At 42.0% G+C, this 24,874-nt stretch overlaps 1 protein-coding gene across 2 annotated transcripts; it reads left to right on the top strand.

The window, feature by feature from the left end:
* Positions 1-2,149: 2,149 nt before the first annotated feature.
* LOC110682443 (probable amino-acid acetyltransferase NAGS2, chloroplastic) lies at positions 2,150-24,209 on the top strand. Of its 2 annotated transcripts, none has more exons than XM_021858786.1 (10): positions 2,150-3,088; positions 17,844-17,931; positions 18,654-18,862; positions 19,278-19,429; positions 19,521-19,929; positions 21,181-21,278; positions 22,252-22,363; positions 22,507-22,666; positions 23,133-23,205; positions 23,706-24,209. In XM_021858786.1, the coding sequence occupies exons 1-10, from the start codon at positions 2,657-2,659 to the stop codon at positions 23,842-23,844; spliced, it is 1,872 nt and encodes a 623-aa protein (XP_021714478.1). In that variant the 5' UTR covers positions 2,150-2,656; the 3' UTR covers positions 23,845-24,209. The 2 variants fall into 2 exon arrangements, with proteins under 2 accessions (XP_021714478.1, XP_021714479.1); XM_021858787.1 differs by lacking the exon at positions 2,150-3,088 and adding an exon at positions 16,446-17,242.
* The last annotated feature ends 665 nt before the right edge of the window (positions 24,210-24,874 follow it).

The raw sequence follows: 24,874 nt of genomic DNA, 5'->3' as shown, positions 1-24,874 counted from the left end.
CAGTTTAGTAAATTGGCCATAACTTCCTCAATATTCATCGGAATTGGGCTTATAATATATCGTTGGAAAGGTCTTTGCAAGCCCCATCCAACTACACCACTATTGGACCCATATCATGGACCAACCAAACTGTATTGGCTGTTTTCTTAAAATAAAGTTTTCAAAAACAGAGAGAAGAGAAAAGAATTAAAACTTTCCGCAACACCAGACCTTTCCACACTTTCGTTTCATTCTATTATGATTCGACGCGAAAGGTACTCATCACCGGGTTTGGTTTTGGGGAGACACAAATGGGTGTCTACACCCTCCTACCCGATTCCCGTTGAATCACCCAGCAAGTATCCCCTCCTATGACATTAACCCAGTTAAGGCTACCTAGATAGGGTAGGTCCATAAGAGTTGGGCCGGCTACCTTACCATCTTCGTTAGGGACAAAGCTAAGGTGTTTGACCGCTATATGTGTAACTAGGCCACCAAAGTAAATGGGTACCCTAGACCTACCCGCCTCGGCCGCATTGGCCACCCGTTGGAAGTGGGTGGCCATTTTGTAGATTATATTGAGCTTTTCACTCCTAGGGACCATGTATGACCCTAGTAATTCAAGCTCATCCCGCCTGACATTGGCAAGTTCATGCCTACCAAAAATGGTAAGGCCAACAAACCGTAGTTGACACGGGATGTTGTATCCAATTTTAATTCCAATGGTTCCGTACAAATTGTATTTAAACCTTTCCTAAAACACGAATTAAAACTAAACTAATCAGACCCTAGGAAAAACACGCGCCCGATCGGGCGAAGGGCCGCCCGATCGGGCCCGCCTTTTTGCTAGCACACTCTTCTCAGCAGCACCGCCCGATCGTGCTAAGCCTCGCACGATCGGGCGCGCCTTGGGCCACACATCCTTGGCTTGCTGCGCATCTTGCCCGATCGAGCTAAGCTTGCCCGATCGGGCCCTTGTGGCTCCTCGAGGCTTTGGACTTCCGATTGGGCTCGACTCCTCGGCCCAATCCGGATCTCCTCTTCGGGTCTTGAATACTCGGTCCAAACCTCGGTATTCCAAATACCGAGCCCTTAATCACCGGCTCGATGGCTCTAGCCGGCCTTGGGCTTCAACGACGGTCGTGCTCCTCCAATGCTCGTAGTTGCTTCATAAAAATCCCGGGAAAATGCTCCAAAGGTGCAATTCCCTACAAAACTCAACCAAAACTACGAAAACACTAGAAAACACATATTAGTAATAGAAGTGGCTCTAAAGAGCCAAAAACACTACTAATTATGACCAAGGGACGGGGGTAAAATACAATATAAAATGGACACATCAGATGGTATTTAGTAAAGGAGGGAAAATGGATCCCTCCCTCCCCCTCCCCTTCCCCCAACGTATTATCCAAACAAGGAAGTTTGTCTCCCTCCCTTCCTTTCCTTCCATTTTTTGTTATCCAAACATAGCCTTAAAAACTTGTCTGGAAAGTGAAATATACTCCTATTTTCTAAACAGATTTTTTTATTAATTTGGATTTATATCACTTTTAATCACATAATCGATCAAACAAACGAGGACATGACAAATCCTTTAACTCCATACGTTTCTTTCTCTCTTTTTTGTTTGCTATTGGTGTAGGGTAATTGAATACAACATTTTACTAGGTCATGAGTACTTCCTCTTTTTTTTTGCATTATTTGAATCCTTGATATCTTCAACACTGATATGTAAAAATTATAAACATGATGTAAAATAGTATAAATTGATATGAATTTAATAAGATTTTATATGACTATATTTTTGTTTAGTTATAAATCATTTAAGCTAGTCAAAGTAAAAGTGTATCTCATATAATTATGATGAGTCATTTGTTTATAAAACTTTTATATTATCATACAAGTAATTAAGACAATGACATGTTATGTTGTGACTATAAAATTAAGATTTTTTCCAACTTAAATATTTGAACTCTTTCAAATTTCAAATGCATAAATGGGTGTTTACAAGGTTATTTTACGAGTGACAGCTTGAATGAGTTGTAAAAAAAAAACCATACTTTATTAAGTCTGTTTGGATTCTGAGTGAAGCATGATTTGAGTCAGCAATCAAGTGCTAAGTTGGAGTCAGCAAAGGAAAGCATAGTTATCTGAATTACGGTAGCAACCAAATAGCAACAGCGTCGTGTCGCTGCATATGCATGGCATGGGACCATCGTATGTTTTTGACAAATATCTATGTCATCGTCACTCACTCGAACCTTCATCATACACATCACTCTCCCTTGAGTAACTTTAGACATTTAAGTTGTTTATTTAGAAGACGCATTTTCAACACTTTCACGTTTTATGTCAAGTCAGAGATATACACCACCCATTCCCATTCATTCCTCTCGCAAAGTTGTAATCCTGTAATTAATTTCTTAGATAAATTTAATAAACACAAAATAACTTGGTTGTGTATTTATCCACTAGGATATCAACCTATTACTTCTTCTATTCTTAAATAATTACCCTATTTTTAGACGTTATTTTCTTTAAATAAAAATCGACTTTTTCTTAAGAGATTGACTTAAGACTTTCATCCCCTAGCCAAAATCTCTTACCCCCCTCCTAAAACTCCAACATTCTATAATTTTCCTCCCCTTACATAACCTCAAACACTACAAATTCACAAATGTTACCAAGTCTTTTTATCACTCAAAACTCTCACCATAATTTAAGTGTAACAACAGCTATGATTAAGAACCAGGTAAAAGCTTCAGCAGGAGTAGTTAAGTTGAAGGTGGAGAAGAACACTTCAATCATGCCTACACTACTTAAAATGGGCTTCCCCTCACCAGGCCGGCGTTGTTGTTGTTGTTGCTGTGGTAATGCTCTTCTCAAAATTACTAGCAGGAGCAATACTATCAATCATCATCAACCCCATTTAACTAATATGAGTTCAGAGAAAGGAGTTATTAATGAGGAAGGTGGGCAGAATAAGCGGTTTGTGAAGATGATGAGGGAAGCTTGGCCATACTTGGAAGTACATAGGGGTTCTACGTTTGTTGTTGTCGTCTCTGCCTTCATTGTTAGTTCCCCAAATCTCCTCCACTCTATCCTCCAGGTTTCTCTCTTTGTCTTCCCTTTAGTTTATGCTTTGTTATTATTGTGGTTATAATTTGTCCAGTTTTTAATTGTACTATTTGGACTTTAAAACTATTTATGCATTTCTCTCTAAACATCTTTAGTACTTAATTGTTTTATTCTTATTATAATCTTCTTGATTTAAAATTTCGATTATTATATGTGATTTATACGTAAAGAAAATATAATTATATGAAATCATGTTTATTCATCTAGATTTGTACTAGTTTTCACGAGAGTGAATTTATGGACCATGTCATAACGAATAGGATGAAATATTATCATCAGTACATTCAAAATAGACACACTGGTGCAACTTTGAAAATTCGCAGGTTGTAATCTTGTATGATAGATTTAGGGTTTGTTCTGATTGATTGAACTGAAATGACTAAACTAAACTAAACTAAACTGAATTTATTGGAGCCGAACTGAACTTAATTGAACTGAATATTTGTTGAAACCCATTGTATCCCACTTGTGAGTGTCCCACATTGGAGAAAGAGGAGAGGCGGTTCCACTTTATAAGGTAGAGGAATTACTCCTACTATTGCCAATTGGTTTTAGTATGGAAGCTCCAAAGCCTTGTTTGTGGACCAAACTCTCCTCCTCCTTGTTCGGGTTGCCCAGACCCGTTTCATATTGTTTCGAAATTTAACAATATTTTATGAGAGAAGGAAATTAAAAAATGAACTGAACTTAACTTATTGAACTGAAAATAATCTGAAGAGAACATACCCTTTTTCATATGCTCACATTTTTAGAATGCTTTTCGGATTGGTAGTGTTTCGGGGTTTTCTGATGTCCTGCGGGAGAGTTACAATTCCGAGACTGGAACCGGACGCCTGTACCTGCAAAATAACGGAGACTCCTGAGAGCTCCGCCTCCAACGGTCAAGTTAGTACCTGATTAAGGAGTAATTAATACAGAAATTAAAGTAATAAGGTCTCTCTAGGTGAGAGTATTTAATGTAGGTAATCTGCTTTGCTAGCGAGATCAGCCGGTTATTAGTGTGTTCCGTAATGTATTCGGTCCCTCGATTAATGAGGATTAATCGAGTATTTATAGCCTTGGGAAGCGTGCAACTCTCTAGGTTTAAGGTAAACCTAGGGCCGATCGGGCTTCTAGACTGAAATGGGCCTTGATGGCCGGTTGTCCCATTTGGCATGGGTGGACACGTGGCGTGTCTTAAGTGGTCCATGGAGGACGCGTGGCGGAACCTGGTTGGTCCACTTGTCAAACGGTGCTTGGTGGATAAAAATCCCCTAATCATTTGCCCCTCACAGGTGGCACGCGACTGGTCACGTGTCGCCTGTGACAGGCGTCGCACGGTGACAGGCGACGGCCCGTTACAGGTGTCACCTTGCAGACGGCCGGGAGACTCTCCCGCCCAAATTTGAATTCGGAGGCGACCCTTCGCCTTCTCATTTTGCCTATAAAAGGAAGTGCTGACTTCGGTCATTTTCACATTTGAGAATTTTTGCGAGAACATTCGGACCCCTGAACTTGCTCTGACATTTTCGGACTTTTTCTGCCTACCGCCTGTTCTGACAAGCCGACTGACCCGAACTTTCAGGACTTCATCAACTGTCATCCGTTCAGGTAACTCAGTTCTCTTACTCTTAATTTTCTTTTATTTTTTGAAATGGCACCATGGAAGCACACGACACGCCCTAAGTTAGTGATCAGCCGGTCACCGGGGACGGCTGAATCTAGGACTAGGAGTGCCGCCTGCCCTTTTCTGGACCCATCTTTGCCCTTTATACAAAGTCCGACTGAATCTGTGTCTATGCAGAACGTGATGGCCAGAACAAAAAAGACTGCTAGAATATCAAACTCAGACGGCTCCTCCCAAAGGGTACTCCTTAGCGAAACATCTGACCAGGCGCCAGATGTGGAACGAGGCGACTGTCGAGCTGACAGTTCTGAGAGAGGGACCAAGGTGTTCCCTTCTCATCTAACCGTGGACATGTCCAATTTACCTTCTGCTCCTTCTAAGGGAGAGGAGGCGGGCCCCTCTAGGAGAGGGGAGGAGTCGTCCTCTTCGGACTCGTCAGGGGACGAGTCCGATTCCAGCTCTTCTGACCACAGTTCTTCTGACTCAGAAGAAAAACATAACCGCCTACGAGAGGCGAGAAGTTCCCATGCAGTGGAGAATGGGGATAATTGGGCAGAGCCGTCCGCCTCTTACAGAGAGGAAAACACCCCCTACTACTGCAGGGTGCCCCGGGGCCGGATCGCAACCATGCGAGACAACGTGGCGAGCTTTATTGCTAACCACAAAATGAGCCCGGAGTATTTACTGTTTGTGCCGGATCCAGAAGATACTGTCGTCTGGCCGGCTGGTACCAGCTATGGTGACGGCTGTTTTGGCTGCTATGTGGCGGCCATCAAAGCTGGTCTGCGCTTCCCATTACATCCGGCTGTTCAGCGGATTTTAGATGGGTATGATCTGGGGTTATGGCAGTTAGCCCCCAACTCTTGGGTAAACGTACTCGGCTATGTGGCCGGGTGCGAACTGAACGGGGTGGAGCCAAGTTTTGAGGCTTTCGCCCACATGAACTATCTCAGCCGGACCCCTAAGTCGGGAGGTACCGGCTGGTATCAACTAACAAGCCACAGGGGTTACCTCATGACGAGAGGTAAGGCAAACAAATGGAAGGATTGGCGGAACACCTTCCTTATTATCGAGAGTTCAGACACGGAGCTGAACAAACGATTTAACAAGTGGAACAGGGATCCGCCTCTTCTTGCAGGCGGCCGCAGCATGCCGCCTGTTCCCCCAAAGGCTAAAAGAGAGATCCTAGACAAAGGACTCTTCAAAGTAGAGACTAGGGTGAACTCTACTTCAGGGGTACGAGAGCAAGTACCCCTACACTGCGTCCCGAGCTTCAAGTGGCTCTATGATGAGTACTTCTTGGCCGCCTGTGGCCTCGGCAGTCGGTGCTCTAGAGGTAGCCGGCCTGACGAATACTCTGTTTTCTCACGCCTTGTTTACTTGGGATTTTTACTAACTTTGCTGTTTATTTCTTTCAGCCGACGCCATGAGTAAAATAACAGCATCTAAGACTGCGGCGGCCATGCTGCGGGTTTCTCTAATGAAGCAGTCGTACGCCGACTCCCCCAGCAAGGAGGCACCCTTGGTAGGCTTTGAAAACTTCCCCTTTAAGTTGTATTATGCATATACTAACTCTTTTTGTTTTCAGTCTGGCACTCCAAGGGCTTCTTCCTCGCAACAGCCGGACCCCAAGGCCCGGAGAACGACTGTTGCAAGCTCTCCTGGGTCTTCCAGGAAAACAGTGGCGGCTGAGAAGCAGCCGGCCACTTCTTCAAAAACCCAGGCGGGGCCGCCTAGATGTATGGACACTTGCTTGTAAAAACTCACTCTTGCTTCCTTCTTGATTAGGTCTAACTTGTTTTTCCTTCTGCTTAATGCAGCCGGCCCCCAGGGACTTGACTTGGTTGAGGTAGCCAAGTCAATGGTTAAAGTAGTTCCTCCCTCTGACAGGGAGGCGGTCAAGGGTGCCGGCACCCTTGACCTCGATGGAATTTCGGGGATCCTAGCTGAGGTATACCCTTTTGAAGTTCCAGGACGCCTGTTAACCCTTATGATTGGAAACTGACGCCTGTTTTTCTTTGTACTTAGGCCCTGCTCCGAGTCAACAGCCTTCGCAAGCCGATTGATCGGAAAAACAAAGAGGTAAAGGCCGCACAGGCTATGGCCGCCTCCAGCTGTGATAAAGCAATGTTTCAAATTGCCCAAAATGAAGTACTGACCATTGATCTTCTTTATTATCAGGCGCAGGCGACCGCCGCTGTTCGGGCTCAGCTAGAGGCGGCCCAAAAGAAGGTTGACGAGCTGGAGGGGACCGTCACCAAACTTAAGGCCGAGCTGAAGCCCCTTCGTCAGAAAATGCACTCTTACGAAGCCATGGAGAAATCTTTGGCTAACGTAAAAGAACGCCTGGTGAACCAGGAGAAGAGTCTTACCCAAGAGCTCTCGGACAAGGCCGAGCAAGAAAAACAAGAGCTCGTCCGGGAGATGGTGGAAGACTCCGCCCAAATCCAACGCATGACCTGGGAACGACTGTTCCCCAGTGCCGACTTTGCCTCATGGGAAAGAACGTACCGCCAGTGTTCGGAAATATATAATCAACAGATCCTGGCGGCTGCTGAAGAAGAGGCGATGGACGTTGCGTTGGAGGAGGAAGAGCCGGTTGTGGCGCTTGTGCCACTTGGGGGTAAGGCATCAAAAGATGATGCAGCTAAGGCCGAGTCCAGCAAGAAGAGTGCTGACCAGGCGGCTGCTGCTGATACTGAACTGCCCCCTTCTTAAGCTTTAAGTATATTTTTTCTTTTCACGGCCTGCGTGCCGTTTGCTTTGTAATTACCCGGCCAGGGGGCCGGGGTTTTGAATATTCTGCTGGTCTTTTATGGCCGGCTCATTTTAATCAAATTTTTTGTTTTTGTTCAAATTTGTCCAAGTATTTGAAATTTGCTCACTAGACAGACTGTTGTGTATGGCCGAACGTTAAGACAGGTACAAATAGTAAGTATGCCGCCTATGCCCCTGGACGACTGGTTGTCTGTTTCCAGGATAGATGATCAGTCGGCCATTTAATCAATCGGTATTCGAACTCTTTATTCAATTTGACCAAGTAAATAGAATTACCAAGTAGCCAAGGAATTTAAGTAGGAAAACAAGCGGCGGGTACCGGTTGTTTCCCTTTATTGCCAATGTTGGCCTCTAATTTGTTATTTGTTAACCTAGCAAGAGTATTGGTTGAGAGCCTTTGTTTATAAAAACAAGTGGACGACTCGTACCTTTTAGGCTCAGTACTAAGTTTGAGTGACTATTAAGTTAACATAGGAGTTACTTAGTCTTCGTCACAATCTTGATTGAGTAGTAAAGGTATCAGGCGGCGTAGGCCGGCTAGACCCCTTGATTTACCAATGTTTGTTGGCTATTTACTCAATAGGTTATCCAGTAGGAATAGGGGTTCGAGTGCCCTTGTTTGTATAAAACAGGCGGACGACTCAAACTTTTTAGGTTCCATACCAAATTTGAAGGAGTGACTATGAGTTAACTTTGGAGTTACTCAGTCGCCGTCACTTTTGTTTGAGAAGTAGAGGTACCAGGCGGCGTAGGCCGGCTAGACCCCTTTATTCGCCAATGTTTGTTGGCTATTAACTCAATAGGTTATCCAGTAGGAATAGGGGTTCGAGTGCCCTTGTTTGTATAAAACAGGCGGACGACTCAAACTTTTTAGGTTCCATACCAAATTTGAAGGAGTGACTATGAGTTAACTTTGGAGTTACTCAGTCGCCGTCACTTTTGTTTGAGAAGTAGAGGTACCAGGCGGCGTAGGCCGGCTAGACCCCTTGATTCGCCAATGTTTGTTGGCTATTATCTCAATAGGTACCCCCTGCATTTATCCCAAGTAATACAGGCGGTCATCTGACTCAGATGTCAACTGCTACCACTGGTTTGGTTAGTGATAGAGTTATCCTTGTCTCAAAAACGGCTACGTGGTTGCCCTTTGGGACAGTCGTATAGGTGCCGTGTAATTAGTTTATAGAACAATGTTCCACCCAAAAGGGAGCTGCTCTCTGCGACGAATTTCATCCGAATGGATGCCGCCGGACGCCTGCTATAATGTTGGGACAGGTCGGATTAGTTTTTAAAAGTTAGATCAGTTGACTAGGCGCCTGGTCTGATCATTCGGCCGGTGGCCTTGGTAAGTTCTTGGTGAACGTAGGTGCTAAGTCAAAGAAGGGTAGCCGCCTGTTAGGCACAGGGTCGGCCAGGCCCTAATCTTTTTAGCTAAGTATTGTGAGTAAAAAACTCAATGGAGAGTAGCCGACTGTAAAGGTACAGACGGCATGCCCCTCTGAAGATAGAGTGAAAAAACTCAATGGAGAGTAGCCGACTGTAAAGGTACAGACGGCATGCCCCTCTGAAGATAGAGTGAAAAAACTCAATGGAGAGTAGCCGACTGTAAAGGTACAGACGGCATGCCCCTCGTAATACAAAATTGAATAGTAAGTGCCAACTTTATTAAGTGGCTCTTTACTTTACATCATTCAAAAGAAATATTTCTTAAGGTTATCTACATTCCAAGTTCGAGGCAACGGTTGTCCGTCTGGTGTTTCCAGACGGTAGGTACCGTCCCTGACTTCCGCATAGATTCGGTAGGGTCCTTCCCAGTTGGGAGTTAGTTTGCCAGACTCGTTAGCCCTACCAACTGCTTCCATTTTTCTAAGTACAAAGTCCCCTACTTTGAGTGGACGCCTGTGCACTTTCTTGTTGTATGATCTAGTCATTCTCAGGCGGTAGATTTCATGGCGCAAAACAGCATTGCCCCTCTTTTCAGGAAGTGAGTCTAATGCCAGGCGCATAGCTTCCCAGTTTGCCTCTTCGTCATATAGCATTACTCGAAGAGTCGGCTCGTAGTGTTCTATTGGAAGAACAGCTTCTGCACCATAAGTTAGGAGGAATGGAGTTTCTCCAGTCGCCCCTTTTTCAGTCGTCCTAATGGCCCAAAGAACATGTGGTAGTTCATCTGCCCATAGGCCGCCTGCTCGTTCAATTTTTTTCTTGAGACCGTCTGAGATGATTTTATTAAAGGCTTCTACCTGGCCGTTTGCTTGTGGACGGCCGACAGATGCAAAGTAATGTCCAATTCCTTGGTCTCCCAACCAGCTTTTGAGAACAGGCGTCTCAAATTGGGGACCATTATCAAAAACCATAGACATGGGAACCCCGAACCGAGTGATGACGTTTTTCCAAATGAATGAAATTACATCTTTCGTCTTGATTCCCTTTACAGCCTCCGCCTCTACCCATTTAGTGAAGTAGTCAACGGCAACAAGTATATACCTTCTGCCGCCTGTAGCAGGCGTATATGGACCCAGAATGTCCATGCCCCACTTAGCAAACGGTAGTGGGCTGTGAATGGTAGTGAGGTCAGTAGCCGGACGGTGAATTAATTTGCCAAACCTTTGGCACTTGTCACATTTTTTCACCATCTCCATTGCATCTGCTTCCAAAGTAGGCCAAAAGTAGCCCTGCCGCCTTGCCCTTTGAGCAAGCATCCTACCACCTATATGGGAAGCACAGAAACCAGAGTGAAGATCATCTAGTATCTCTCGTCCCTTTTCAGGAGTAACACACTTTAAGAAAGGTTGAAGGTGCCCCCTCTTGTGCAGTTCCCCCTGTATCATTTCAAAACAGGAGGCTCGTTTTTTCAGTGATGCCGCCTGTTGAGGATCATCCGGCAGTGTACCGTTTGTCAGATATGTCCTGATTGAATCCATCCAGGTTGAGCTTCTGTCTAGAATTCCAATAGGATTTTCCTCGATGCTTCTCTTCTCCATTACTTCCCAAAACACAGTTCGAGGAGTATCGGAGGAGGCGGATGATGCTAATTTCGAGAGTGCATCTGCCTGGTTGTTTTCTGATCTCGGTACTTGGATCAGATGGAAATCCTCAAGGGAGCCGACTGCTTGTCGGACCGCCTGTAAATATTTGATCATGGCCGGATGTGTTGCTTCGTATTCGCCATTGTACTGACTCACTATCAGTTGTGAATCAGAACAGGCGTCTATTTTCCTTGCCCCGGCCGCCTTACACATGCGGATCCCGGCTAGTAAAGCTTCATATTCTGCCTCATTGTTTGAAGCCTGGAAACTGAAGCGTAGAGCATACTCGAACCTGTCGCCCTCTGGAGATTGACATACGACGCCTGCTCCACAACCGTTTGAAGTAGAGCTTCCGTCCACATATACCTTCCAGACTTGTTCTGGAACTTGAGAGTCAGGAGGACGAGTCATCTCTACAATAAAGTCAGCAAAGGCTTGCCCCTTCACTGCTTTTCTAGGCTCGAAAGTAACTTCGAGACTCTGCATTTCTATGGCCCATTTGATCATTCGTCCGGAGGACTCCATGGTGGTAAGGGGCCGCTTGATCGGTTGGTCGGTATACACGACGACTGTATGTGCCAGAAAGTAGGGCTTCAATTTTTTAACAGCCATGAAGAGTGCAAGACCAAATTTCTCCACTAGGGGATACCTCAACTCGGCATTTTTCAGTACGTGACTGACAAAGTAGACCGGAAGTTGACAGCCGTCCCTTTCAGCAAGGAGCACCGCGCTTAACGCATGATCAGAGACGGCCAGGTACATGTAGAGATTTTCTTTGGGCAAAGGGCTGACCAGCCTCGGCAAGGAATGCAAGTGAACCTTTAATTTCTGGAAGGCGGCCTCAGCATCCGGCCCCCATTCAAACCTTGCCTTTTTCTTAATTGCCTGGAAAAAGTATAGGCATTTGTCGCCTGATCGGCTTAGAAATCTTCCCAAGGCCGCCAGACAACCTGTTAACTTCTGAACCTCTCGGACGGTACGAGGCGACTGCATGTCAATGACCGCCTGTACCTTCTCAGGGTTCGCCTCTATTCCTCTCTGGTTGATAAGGAATCCGAGAAATTTCCCAGACTCAACTCCAAATACACATTTCTTGGGATTGAGCATGACATGGTGCCGCCTGAGTGTGGCGAAAGTTTCTCGGAGGTCCGTCAGATGATCTTTCTGAAGTTTAGTCTTAACAATCATATCATCAATGTATGCCTCGACGTTTCTCCCAATCTGATCAAAGAACACTGTGTTTATCATTCGTTGGAATGTAGCCGGGGCATTCTTAAGACCAAACGGCATGACCGTATAGCAGTATAATCCCTGATCAGTGACGAAGGCCGTCTTCTCCTGATCTTTCTTCCACAAAGGAATTTGATGAAAACCAGAATAGGCGTCCATAAAACTCATCAAGGCATGGCCGGCTGTTGAGTCGACCAGGTTATCAATTTTTGGCAGAGGGTAACTGTCTTTGGGGCACGCCTTGTTCAAGTCTGTGTAGTCTACACACATTCGCCAGGTGCCATTCGGCTTTTTAACAAGTACCACATTTGCAACCCAATCTGGGAAGTAACATTGCCGAATGAACCCTGCATCAAGTAATTTTTTGACTTCGGCGGCGGCCGCCTGACCTCTTTCTTCACCATGGTTCCGCTTCTTTTGCCGTACCGGCTTCTTTTTCGGATCCACAGCGAGTTTGTGTACTGCCAGATCAGGACTAATGCCTGGCATTTCATGGACTTCAAATGCAAAGATGTCCTTGTATTCTTTCAACAGGTTGTGAAAGTCATCACCAAGGTTTCTCAGAGCAGTCGTCCCAACTTTGACTGTTCGGTCAGGGCGGGAGTCGTCTAATATCAGGTCCGTATGCTCACCAGCCGGCTGAGGGCGGAACTCATCCGGCCGGTCCTCTGCCAATGATTGCTATTTTCTTGCCTTTCTGGCGGACTCTGTCTGGGACGCCTTTCTTTTTCTGTCGCCTGTTTCTTGAACAGGCGCACTTTCCTTGACATTGTCAAGGTCTGTTTTTTCTCCACTTGACCCAGTGGCCTTAGCAGTGGGTTTGACATCCGAGAGATAGCACTCTCGGGCCATCCTCTGATCTCCCCTTAGGGAGCCGACTGTTCCATTGTCCCTTTCAAACTTAAGCAGCATAAGTGACGGGATTATAACAGCCTTGGCACTATTCAGGGTTGGGCGACCCAGAATCATGTTGTAGGCAGAGAGTTCCTCTACAACTAGGAATCGGACTACCATGTGTCGTCCTTCCCCTTTTTCGCCCAGGCGGACGGGTAGATCAACTCGTCCCAGTGGGTGGACGACTCCTCCTCCAAACCCTATTAAAGGGTGGGAGGCCGGATGTATGCAGTCCGTCTGATATTTCAGTTTTGACAGACATTTGCTGCTGATGAGATCTGAAGAGCTCCCAGTATCTATGAGGACTCGACCAACTCTCTGGTTGGCCACTTTACACTCAATAACGAGAGGGTCGTCATGCGGCCCCCTTATTCCTCCTAGATCCTCTTCAGTGATGACAATCTCAGGAAATGTATATTTGGACGGTCGTTCTTGGTGAACGGAATTTACATCTAACCGCCTTATATTATCTTTGTTGCCCCTAATAGTGGGGCCGCCTCCTGAGAAGCCGCCTGCAATGGTGTAGACGACTGCATCATCTGTATCGGAACTGTCGGCCTGTTGATTCTTTTTGGCCGACTGCTTTTTTGAGGAAGTATTCCCCGTAGATTTCTTGACATAAGTGTCAAGATCACCTTGATCAGCCAAGCGGTCTAGGTACCGCATGAGACTAATGCAGTCGTTGGTGTGATGACCAATGTCATCATGATAAGCACAGATTTTGTCTTGGTTCCGGTTGCTCGCAGAACCCTTCATGGGGAGCGGTTTCTCAATTGAGAGCCGTCCCTTTATTTCTTTTAGGATAAACTGGTTATCCTTGTTAAACACATACTTTGGGGAGTATGGTTTGAATTCCTTTTTCTTCTTGGCCGGCTGTTTAGAGGAATCAGCCGCCCAGACCCCTTTTCTTTTTTCATCTTTGTTGGACGACTGTTTCTGTCGTCCTTCTCTATTGTCGAACCTCTTCCCGTCCGACTGTTTCATTGTACACAGATCAGTCGCCTGTATATAGGCTTCTGCTTCAATCAAGGCCTCTTGAAGAGTCGCCACCCTTTTTCGAACTAAATCAAATTTGAAGGTAGACCCGTCTTTGAGACCTCTAAAAAAGTCAGTATAAGCTACCTCATCCGGTAACCCTTGAATCTGTATTCTCATCAGGTTGAACCGCCTGATGTAGGAACGAAGCCCCTCCTTTTCACCCTGCTGAATTGTTCCCAAATCAAGGGTCGTTTTCTTCGCAGGGATGTTCATTGCAAAGTTGGAGGCAAATAAGTAAGAAAGCGTCCTGAAACTGTTTACACAACCAGTCGGCAGGTTGCCGAACCATTGCTGTGCAATTCCCTTGAGAGTTGCTGGGAAACACTTGCACCAAGTGGGATCATCCAACCCTTGAAGGTACATCAGGTTGGTGAATGCCATCAGATGGTCTTCCGGGTTAGTAGTGCCATCATAGGCGCCTACTAAAACATTTTTTACTTTGGCCGGCTGAGCGGCTTCAGTAATTTCCTTGGAGAAGGCCGACGGCTGTTCACCAAGTCTAAGCAGCCGTAGCTGCCAGTCCATAGGTTGGACGTTTTTTGCTGCAGGTCCACCAAATGGAGGTGGCTGCATAAAATATTGTTGTTGCGGCACAAATGGCAAATTTGGTACCGCCTGCGCACTATGAAAGCCAGACTGTCGGGAGGTGCCGCCTGACTGACTCTCATGGTACGACTGAGTTGGCCTCATCGAGGCATTTCGCAAACTGTCCTGAAAATTTGAAGTAGAAGCCGACTCTGATAATCGGTCACTCCTCTTCTGCTCTAGCAGGTGCCGAGCATCTGTGAACGTTTGCTTTGACCCGTCCGCCTGAATATGACGAACCGGTTTCCTATTTCCCGTAGGATAACAGAGTTTTGTGAAATCAAGAGCAGACGGCTCCCGCTTCTTAGATTTAGGATGGGGAGTCGCCTCTCGCCCTTGAACTGGCTTCCTCTTCAGTGAAGTGGAAGGTTTTTTGGCCGCCTGCTCTTTGACTGAAGCAGGCGGTTTTTTGTTGATCAACTCTTGGATCTCTCCCTTGAATCCCCTCATGAAGGTCATGAGTTCGTTCCTTGTGATGGGAGCAGACCCATCAGTCGGCTGTTGCCGAGCAAGCGGTGCGCCTGCTGGCTCGCTTCCTGTTTGAAGATACTCCCGTTCCCTTATTTCAGTATGACGGGTACGGCGGGCCCTTAGGGTCCCGTCTGGAGCTGTATGAGTTTCAACTTCAAATTCACTTTCGGTATCATGGTCCGACTGAACTAGAGGGTCGTCTAGGGGACGCCTCTCTTCTGGGGTCGGTACAGACTTGGATGCCATCTCTGAAGTACTCTCCCCACAGACGGCGCCAAATGTTTCGGGGTTTTCTGATGTCCTGCGGGAGAGTTACAATTCCGAGACTGGAACCGGACGCCTGTACCTGCAAAATAACGGAGACTCCTGAGAGCTCCGCCTCCAACGGTCAAGTTAGTACCTGATTAAGGAGTAATTAATACAGAAATTAAAGTAATAAGGTCTCTCTAGGTGAGAGTATTTAATGTAGGTAATCTGCTTTGCTAGCGAGATCAGCCGGTTATTAGTGTGTTCCGTAATGTATTCGGTCCCTCGATTAATGAGGATTAATCGAGTATTTATAGCCTTGGGAAGCGTGCAACTCTCTAGGTTTAAGGTAAACCTAGGGCCGATCGGGCTTCTAGACTGAAATGGGCCTTGATGGCCGGTTGTCCCATTTGGCATGGGTGGACACGTGGCGTGTCTTAAGTGGTCCATGGAGGACGCGTGGCGGAACCTGGTTGGTCCACTTGTCAAACGGTGCTTGGTGGATAAAAATCCCCTAATCAGGTAGTATATTCTAGGGGTGAGCAAAGATCCAGGGTACCCGGTATTGGACCCGGAACCGGTTAGGACCCGCCGGGCCCAGACCCAGAACTGGTCTCACCGGTTCCAGGACCGGGTCTAAAATTTCGGATCCAGTCATAACCGGTTCTGGTTCCAAATCCTAAAATTTTGGACCCGGTACCCACTGGGTACCCGGTTGTATATGATATAGTATGTGGATTGTTTGTATTTTTAAGAAACTAAAGAGTTATGTACAACCCATTTTAATTTCTAAGCCCAATTGCTTATAAAACTCTGAACCCACTATCAAACAAAACCCTAAAACTTCTAGATTTTTCTCTCCGCTCTACTATACCGGTTACCCAACATATATTGTACAAAATATATTTAAAAAAAATATGTTGAACGTAACTAATTAGTAAAATAAAAAAATTAATATTTAATATAATTAAAATAGCTTAATGTATATAAAAATATAAGTATTAAATACTAAAAGTAAAAATACACCAAAAAAAATATTATGATTTGTATTATATTTCAACACTTATATGTATAAGTGGGTACCCGGAATCGAAACCGTTACCCGGTGGAACCAATTCCAATTCCTAAATTTTAGGACTCGGTTGTACCGGTTCCAATTCCGGTTCCAAATATTAGGACCCGGTCCCAACCAATTTCAGGTCCGGATTCTAAACTTTTGACCGGGTACCTGCTTTGCTCACCCCTAGTATATTCTCTTCTCTTATATAATCACACCACATTGAAAATTCTTAACTCTCATGTCACGAATTCCTTAGAAGCGTAATATTTTTTTTAATAAGATAATGAATGTGGGTATGAGTGGGGCGGGTAGGGTACGGGAGAGTACAACCTAAAATACACTCCCACCCATCACTTATGACAAGTATAATTTTATCCCCATCTCTGTCCTATCACCTGTCTAACTTGATTTTCATGTACAGGGATGAATCGGGTCTCCTACTTAAGCTAATGTGTCTTTTAAAAATAGAAATAACAATGAAAGGTGTCGTAGAAAAATAAAAACTTGTTGAGTCAGCTAGACTCATTTTAACATTGACTGCTATATACTACACGTCTACACCCGTTATACATATCATCCCAGTTTGCCCACGGCTCAACCACTTATCTTTCCCTAAACAACAATTTCAAATAAAACGACAATTACGAAAGAAGCGGCGCCGTTGGTAAAACAAAAAAAAATCAGGTTTAGGCATTTTTAGCAGCGCTTAACACGTTCCTTGTTTTTGTTCCTTTCTTCTTCTCCGTCTATATACGATAATCCACCATTAAAACTCTGCAATTAAAATGGCGAATTCTCACATAAACCCTAACTTTATATTCCTCCCTAAAATCAATCCTAAATTAATTCCACCAAACTACCACCACCCTAACTAAGAAGAGACGTTTGACCTTCAACTCCGACAATGGTTCCGTATTCGACACGATTAAGCCTCTTTCCACAGCATCTATCAATGGCGGCGAGAAAGTAGTGAAGTGCAAAGTGTCCAATGACACAGAGTGGGGAGAAGAAGAGGAGGAGAGAGAAAGAGATGGGTTTTTGTCGTTGTCGGCGTCAATGATGAAGGAAGTACAATTTGTACGGTGGTTTCGAGAAGCTTGGCCGTATTTTAGGGCTCATAGAGATGGTACTTTTGTCATTATCATCTCCGGTGAGATTGTTGCTAGTCATTTCTTAGACCCCCTCTTAAAGGCATGTCTTATATATTTCCTTATTTCATTATATACTCATTTTGCTGTTACTAATTTTTTCTACATTTGATTTTGTTGTTGTTTTGCTTATTTCAATTTTATTACTACTATTTTAGGAAATTGTTGCTGAGTTTAATAATTTCTGTATCTATATGGTCCCTTTAAAATGCTTCCTAACATGGTATTAATTTGGGAATGAATGTCAAAATTACGCGCTGTTTGGTGTAAATAATGTTTATTTCGAGTTAATATTTCTATTTTAGTTTTTTTGTCTAACGTCCCGAGCCGTTTGTTAGCTTTTGCCTTTAAATTTAAGAGCGAAACATTCATTTTTACCTAAGTTATATTTTAATGTTTCATACTGATTAATTAATCAACGTTTCATACTAATTAGTTGGAAATACTCCTGAATTGCTTCTTTTATTATAGATTTTGGGCTAAAATTTCCATTTCTATGTGTGTCATATGCGTATGTGTATGTGTATGTGTATGTGTATGTGCATGTGCTAAGAGAGATTTGTATGTGCATGTGCTAAGAGAGATTTGCCTTATTCACTTGATTAGTTCATTTGGTGCTAATAAAACTTGTACTTTTGTTGCAGGACATTTCGTTACTCCATGGATTAGGGATCAAATTTGTGATTGTTCCTGGTACCCATGTGCACATTGATAAGCTTTTAGCAGAGAGAGGTTAGTGAAAATTAATGAGTTTCTCATGTGTATACTCAGAAGTAGCATTTCATACATTTGCTTCATATTTATGGGAGGAAAAACATATGATTGAAATTTCTTTTATCAAGGTATTATTGAGTTTTTATTTCCATTGTGTTAAAATATTATGTACTTCATTGCAAAATACATGTGCTACACTACCTTTGCATAATCCAAAAGATGTACCTCTCAATTATCACAAATTGTGTGAAAAAAGCTATTGATATTACCCTTTATTTTTGCTTGTTGTGCACTAATTATATGTGTTGATTTTGAGAATATACTGTTAGTTTAGGTTAATAATATACTAATTTATTGCCAACAATTGTTTTTATGAGGAGGGTAGAAGTGTAGAACGACTTATGTTCAGCTGTAGTTATTTACCTACTGTCTATCAAGGCTTGAAACAAAATGTCATTGTAGTACTTTAAAACCTCAGATAACTTCTCCGGATTCTTTGCCTTTCACTAGAAAGCAAATAGTGATCTCACCAGTCCTGTGGTGAATATTAATCTGGATTGAAAGTTAGATGACTGTGGACCAATATTCACTGCATGCATCAAGCATGATTTTGAAGCTGTTGTCATGATTGCTGATCTGTTATTTATGGGATGTTTTGAATGTGTTATCTGTGTCTTATCATTTTCTCAGATATTATATTGTGTCAGGTTGTAAGGTATCCTTATAATGTATTTTTGTAGGAAGCAAGGCTCGGTATGTTGGGCCATATAGAATCACAGATTCTGATTCCCTTGAAGCAGCTATGGAAGCAGCTGGAAGAATACGTATAATGATAGAAGCAAAACTTGCTGCTGGACCATCTTTATGTAATATACGCAGACATGGGGAAAATAGCCGATGGCATGATGTTGGTGTAAGTGTTGCAAGTGGAAACTTTTTGGCAGCTAAGGTAAGATATTGACTTATACATGCAATGCACAATTTTATAAAACGTTGTTGAATTATTTACAGATTGCCACTAGATAAACGTTTATTTGTTTATTATGAAGATAAATTTGTATTTTCTCATTTTAGAATGACATGACATGCTTAAGTTTGTATCATATTGAAAGGAAGGTTCCTTGACAGTGTCTATGGTAATGCTACTCCACCCCTTAGAGTTGGTAATCTGGTATTGAATGGTAACATTGGCTGTGGGACTTTCTTTGTAATGTTATATGAAACTTATAACCATCTCCATCATATATTACTACTTATCGAACGTGCCTTAAAATTATTACATTTTAAGTTGTGGTTGCATATTGTAATACTGAAGTTTTAGTAGTTTCACAATTATTTTATTTTAATTTGTTAACTTATTGCAGAGAAGAGGAGTTGTGAAGGGTATTGATTATGAGGCAACTGGAGAAGTCAAGAAAGTAGATGTTGCTCGTATTCGTGAGAGGCTTGATGCAGGGTGCATAGTGCAACTGAGTAATTTGGGTTATTCCAGCTCTGGAGAAGTACTAAATTGCAAGTATGTTGATGAACTTTGGTTTCTGTGTATTTTTGGGTTGTAACCAAGTAATTGATCATTGATGTTTAATTTTCCTTTCCTTTTCTTACAGTACATATGAGGTCGCAACTGCTTGTGCCCTGGCTCTCAATGCCGAGAAACTTATTTGTGTGATTGATGGGCCTATTTTGGATGACTTTGGACATCTTATCCGCTACCTCAGCCTTCATGATGCAGACAAGCTTATTCGTCAACGAGCTAAACAAAGTGAGGTTGCTGCTAATTATGTGGAAGCTGTTAGTCAGGAAGATCTCAAAACTCAGGAGCAGTATCAGCTCACTGATACCATCCCATCTCTGTTGAATGTAAATGGAAATGCAACATTTCAAAATGGTCTTGGTTTTGACAATGGAAATGGGTTATGGTTTGGCGAGCAGGGTTTTGCTATTGGTGGTCAAGAGAGGCTAAGTAGGCTTAATGGTTACCTTTCAGAATTGGCTGCTGCAGCTTTTGTATGCAAAGTAAGTTCTGTTAATATTGGGCAAATTTCTTCTGGTTCCATTAACTTTTTTTAATTTTTAAGCGAGGCTAACCCACGCCACAGCGCCACTTCTAATCCTTTTTTTTTTCTCCTTTTGTTAATTTTTTTGTATGTTGATGTTTTGGTTCTGGAAAGAATTTTTCTGGTGGTTACTTGTTAGGTCTGGTTGATTCATTATTATTCTCATGTCAAGCTTAGGTATATTGTATAACGAATTCCAGAAAGAATAGTGGACTGTCATTAGTGCATCCTCCATATTGACAAGTTGAAGACTAGTTGGAGAGTCAATACTCAATTTACTCTTAACAACTAATCAAATATTATAAGTAGGATGAACTTTGTTATTGGCGTATCCTCAATATCGAAAGAGCTGAAGACTAGCCGAAGAGACACTATCTAAATATCTAGAGAAATAGGCTCTTATTAATCAACTTCGTGGCATTTGTTGTTACTTGTTAGTTTTATAATATTGAACACAATTAATATGTGGTTGACTTTTGCATACTATAGGGCAATATAGTATGAGAGGTACAGTTTAATGGTTTCAGAAATTTATTAGGAGTATGGTTTCATTGATACACTACACAGACATGGTTTTGCATTAAATAATATACCCCATCCATCCACTTAGATTGCCCCATCTCTCTTTCTCTCTCTCTCTCTCAAACACACACACACACATAAGAGTTGGTTCAATTGGGTTGCATGCAGGTTCTTTTTTCTTTTTTGCCCTTTTGTGGTTTCACATTGCAATAGTAGGGAAAACATTCCATAAATGGTATGGAGCAAACTTAATGGGACATCCATTTAGGCATTTACAGAAAGTGTGGCAAACTCAATGGCACATCCATTTATGAAAATGGGAGCAATCTCAGTGGGATGGAGATGGAGTAGTATGTAACTTCGAGATGCCGATTCCCCTGCCCCCAACCACCTGACTAGAAAAAAGTGGTGGAGTATTGTTTAAAGTTTGGTGCATACATTAATTCGCTGTTTAATATGAGTTCATGTGTTTCTCTTGTATGCTGAGGTTTCTGTGATAGACTGACAGCACATGATGCCTGTTCTAATTTTTGTTTTTGGCTTTGGTTGACTTTCTAACATATCCAATGAAAGTGGTAATTGTCTTAGTTATGAAGCTTTCAATTGATTTCTTTATTTGTGTATGTTCTGTGCATCACATGGCAATCATAATATGTATTTTTCTTGCCCTTCCTCATTTTCCTTACAGGGTGGTGTCCAAAGAGTTCATCTATTGGATGGGACGATTGGTGGAGTCCTTTTGTTAGAATTGTTTCAGAGAGATGGTGTGGGGACAATGGTAGCAAGGTATATGCTGTCTTTTTGTTAGGTGCATATATGAGAAGTGTGAGTGTGTTTTTTTTTTTGCTTTGTTAGGGAATAGGGATCTTTCTTTTTCTAATTTTGGGGGTGGGGAGGGGGAGTTTGATAAACGTCATTGAATGCTGTACTAGTTGTCAATTAAATTATTCTGGGGCTGCATTCTTTTTGTTGAGAAAGGCTTTTTCCTATATCGTCCTTTGTTTGTTGAAAATAGTTGTTTGCCTGTTCAGGTTAGCATACCTAAAGAACTATGTCAGGTGTCTGCTGTGACATTTTTTCTTAAGATCATGATAAGATGTATTTTTGGGATCAAAGGACAACATCTATCTTTTTGGTTTTGATATCTGAATAATTTTTGATTTTTTTTTTAAAAATTATTATTGTATTTAAGTATGTGATGAAAAATATATAGAAGCAATGCAAGCATAATTAAAAGTGTAGACGTGTAGTAGTAGTATGATTGAGGATCACAAAAGGCAATCGACTCGCATTTCTATTATACATGGAGAATACACAGTTGCTCATGGTTTTGATGCTTTTTGGGAAAAGCTTTGCATACTAATTTGTAACAGGAGATATGTAGTAGAGCTTCTCTTGGTTATTAACATTCAGATTCTTGAATTAAAATACCTTTTTGTTTTGTTCGTTTTATTTAGTCATTGGCTATTTTCCGAAGAAATTGAGCCTATTGAGTTGTTCCCCAAAATCCTAAGGGCCTGAAACCTAACTGTGATGGTGGAAAGAACTCTAGGCCTCATTTATTTAGGTCACTGTGAGTGCCAGGTATTTTGACACTTCAAGTTTGGACATTATCTGTAGGTCATCCAAACCTCTTTGACCCCTCTCCTTTCATTTTTTTTTTTTTTTTTTTTTTTTTTTTTGCTGAAACTTAAGATGAACAAGTGTGAAATGTAGTCATGGACATCTTTTTCAATATGATCAAATCTTCTCTTTGCAGTGACGTGTATGAGGGAACCCGAATGGCTAGGGAGGCCGACCTTGCTGGAATAAGACAGATACTCCGACCTTTAGAGGAGTCTGGCACTTTAATCCGACGGACTGATGAAGAGGTCTGTTATCTGCATTAATTTTGATTGCTCTAGCTCTTTCTTTTCTCAGGCATTCTCACTACAGATTTACATGTAGCTCCTTTGGCCTCCTACCCTTTGATCTGTGATTAATGTGCACATCTTTGCTTGTTTTATGGATATAGTTACTTGCAGCAATTGAGTCTTTCATTGTTGTGGAAAGAGAAGGTCAGATTATTGCTTGTTCTGCTTTATATCCATTCGTTGAAGATAAATGTGGGGAAGTTGCTGCCATCGCTGTATCTCCAGAATGCCGAGTACAAGGGCAGGGTGATAAGTTACTAGGTATGTCATGTTTATAAGTCATTCATGCGTTTGTAGCAATAATGTTGTCAAACTGCCCATGCACCCTGACTTGTGATAATCTTGGAAGAAAAGTATACTCTTATAAACTTATCCTGGTACAGTAGTACTGCAAATCAAGGTCTGATTTAATGTAAAAGAAGTTGTGTGAGAAAATGAAGATTTTTAATGAAAAGAAAGTGGACGTATTAGTTTTTCCTTAACTGTTTCCTCCCAAAAGTGTATGCTTGTGGATACTTCAGATTAGTCTACTTACTAGTGTAGACTAATTAGCAGTAAATCTACATACATTACACTTGAATATCCTAAACCTTGTCAGCAGAGAGATAGATGGGTGGTGGAAGTGATGATGGCTGGGATGTATGATTAAATAATTTATCCTCTAAATTGATCACATTATTTACTGTTTTTTTTTACCTAGATAATCACTTTTGTTGGTAAACTGCAGATTATATTGAGAAAAAAGCATCGTCCCTTGGATTAGAAATGCTTTTTCTACTAACCACTCGCACTGCAGATTGGTAAGTTCGCCATTATTATTGCCAGGTTCACAATCTATATACATGTTCGTTTGTGTTTGAGGCATGAATACAAAAGGCTAGATTTTGCCATTTTATGAAAAACATTATTTTTTAGGTAGTTGAAAGAAAACTTGGAAACTTCTGTTAATTAATTGGACTAATAGCATTTTATAATTATATTTACTGCAATTTATAGATTCAGAGGAATATTATATGTCCACTACACTAACAATTTGATAATTCCTAACAAGCGTAGATATCTAAAATGTCTACAGAAGGAACTGTTATGCCTCTTTGCTCTGTGGAAAGAATTTTCCATTTTGATGCCAATTTTTCAATCTTTAATCGGTTTCTAATTGAGTAATTGGTTTCCACCTGGAAATTTTTTGAATTTTTGTGTTATCCAATTAGAGATAGCTCAGACTGGCATTTACGTGATTCATATAATATGTTTACCCATTTATCTGTGCGGTAACAATGCTCATGTAAGATCATCACAGGTTTGTAAGACGTGGATTTTCAGAGTGCACCATTGATTTCTTACCGGAAGAAAGAAGGAAAAGGATCAATTTATCCCGCAACTCCAAGTATTACATGAAAAGGCTGGTTCCAGACAAGAGTGGGATAGCTGTTATGTGACCTTAGTAGTTATCTCTAAGTAGTTTAGTTAGTTACACAAGTAGGGCTTGCACTTTCATAGTTAGTGATGCTTTTAAAAATGCAAGTTAGGACTAGCTTCCCGAGAGATAGTACAGGTGCAATTTTGTAGAAGAGGTCAGGTTAATGTAGTCTATCCTGCAGAGTGCAGTTTTTTTTTTTTCTTTGCTGATAATGATAGTATAGGTGCTGCTGCTGATAATGATGATAGTGTGAATAAGTTTATATGTATATGTGAAGATGCTATGTGGTTATACTTGTGCATACAAGGTTTATTATCTCTGTTGAATCGAATAAATCTCAGCTATTGTTTTCAGTTAATAATGCAAATGGTTATCGTGAAAGAATTTTGGTGCAGTAAGTGGTGTACTGTTGTGGTGGTTGTGAAAACGATTTAACAAAACACATAAACTACCTGTTGTTAATTGTTTCATATTACTTCACCATTATTCAAGACTTACATTGACCATTATTTATTTTTACTACTTTCTCTGATTTTGTTGGGGTGCTTAGTGCTTACCAATTTATCATGCACCTTACAATATCTTGAGAGACTATTTGGAGGGTTGGAATCGTCTACTTTGTATTTTAGCTGTCAATAATACAACATTATATGTGGGTTGCAACTCTTACCCTGTCAAAAAAATTTGATATTGAATCTTGAAATCTCTAAAGTTTGTTCAAAAAGCCTTTGTTTTTGGGGGACATATTGGAACCCAACAAGATTATACATTGAAGTGTTACTCCTATTTGGTGACCAAAACTTTCTCATTCATGCCTTGTACCTCCTTTTGTTATCACGCCTTAAGATGTCTTGTGAGTTGTGACGCTTTGGCCAGGCTTAGTAGTGTGATGCTTTGACTTGTGTTGCCTTGCCATCCTAGGCCTTGCAAAGACACTATTTATTTGGTGCATACGCCAAAATTAATTACCTTTATCCCCTTTCCATTAATTTTTTTGAACATTTTTTAAACTAACTAAATTTTCCCATTTATTTTACCAAATTTAAGTC

This window comes from Chenopodium quinoa, unplaced genomic scaffold (genome assembly GCF_001683475.1).
Source record: "Chenopodium quinoa cultivar QQ74 unplaced genomic scaffold, ASM168347v1, whole genome shotgun sequence".
Lineage (NCBI taxonomy): Eukaryota > Viridiplantae > Streptophyta > Magnoliopsida > Caryophyllales > Amaranthaceae > Chenopodium > Chenopodium quinoa.
This window is presented reverse-complemented; position numbering and strand designations above follow the sequence as displayed.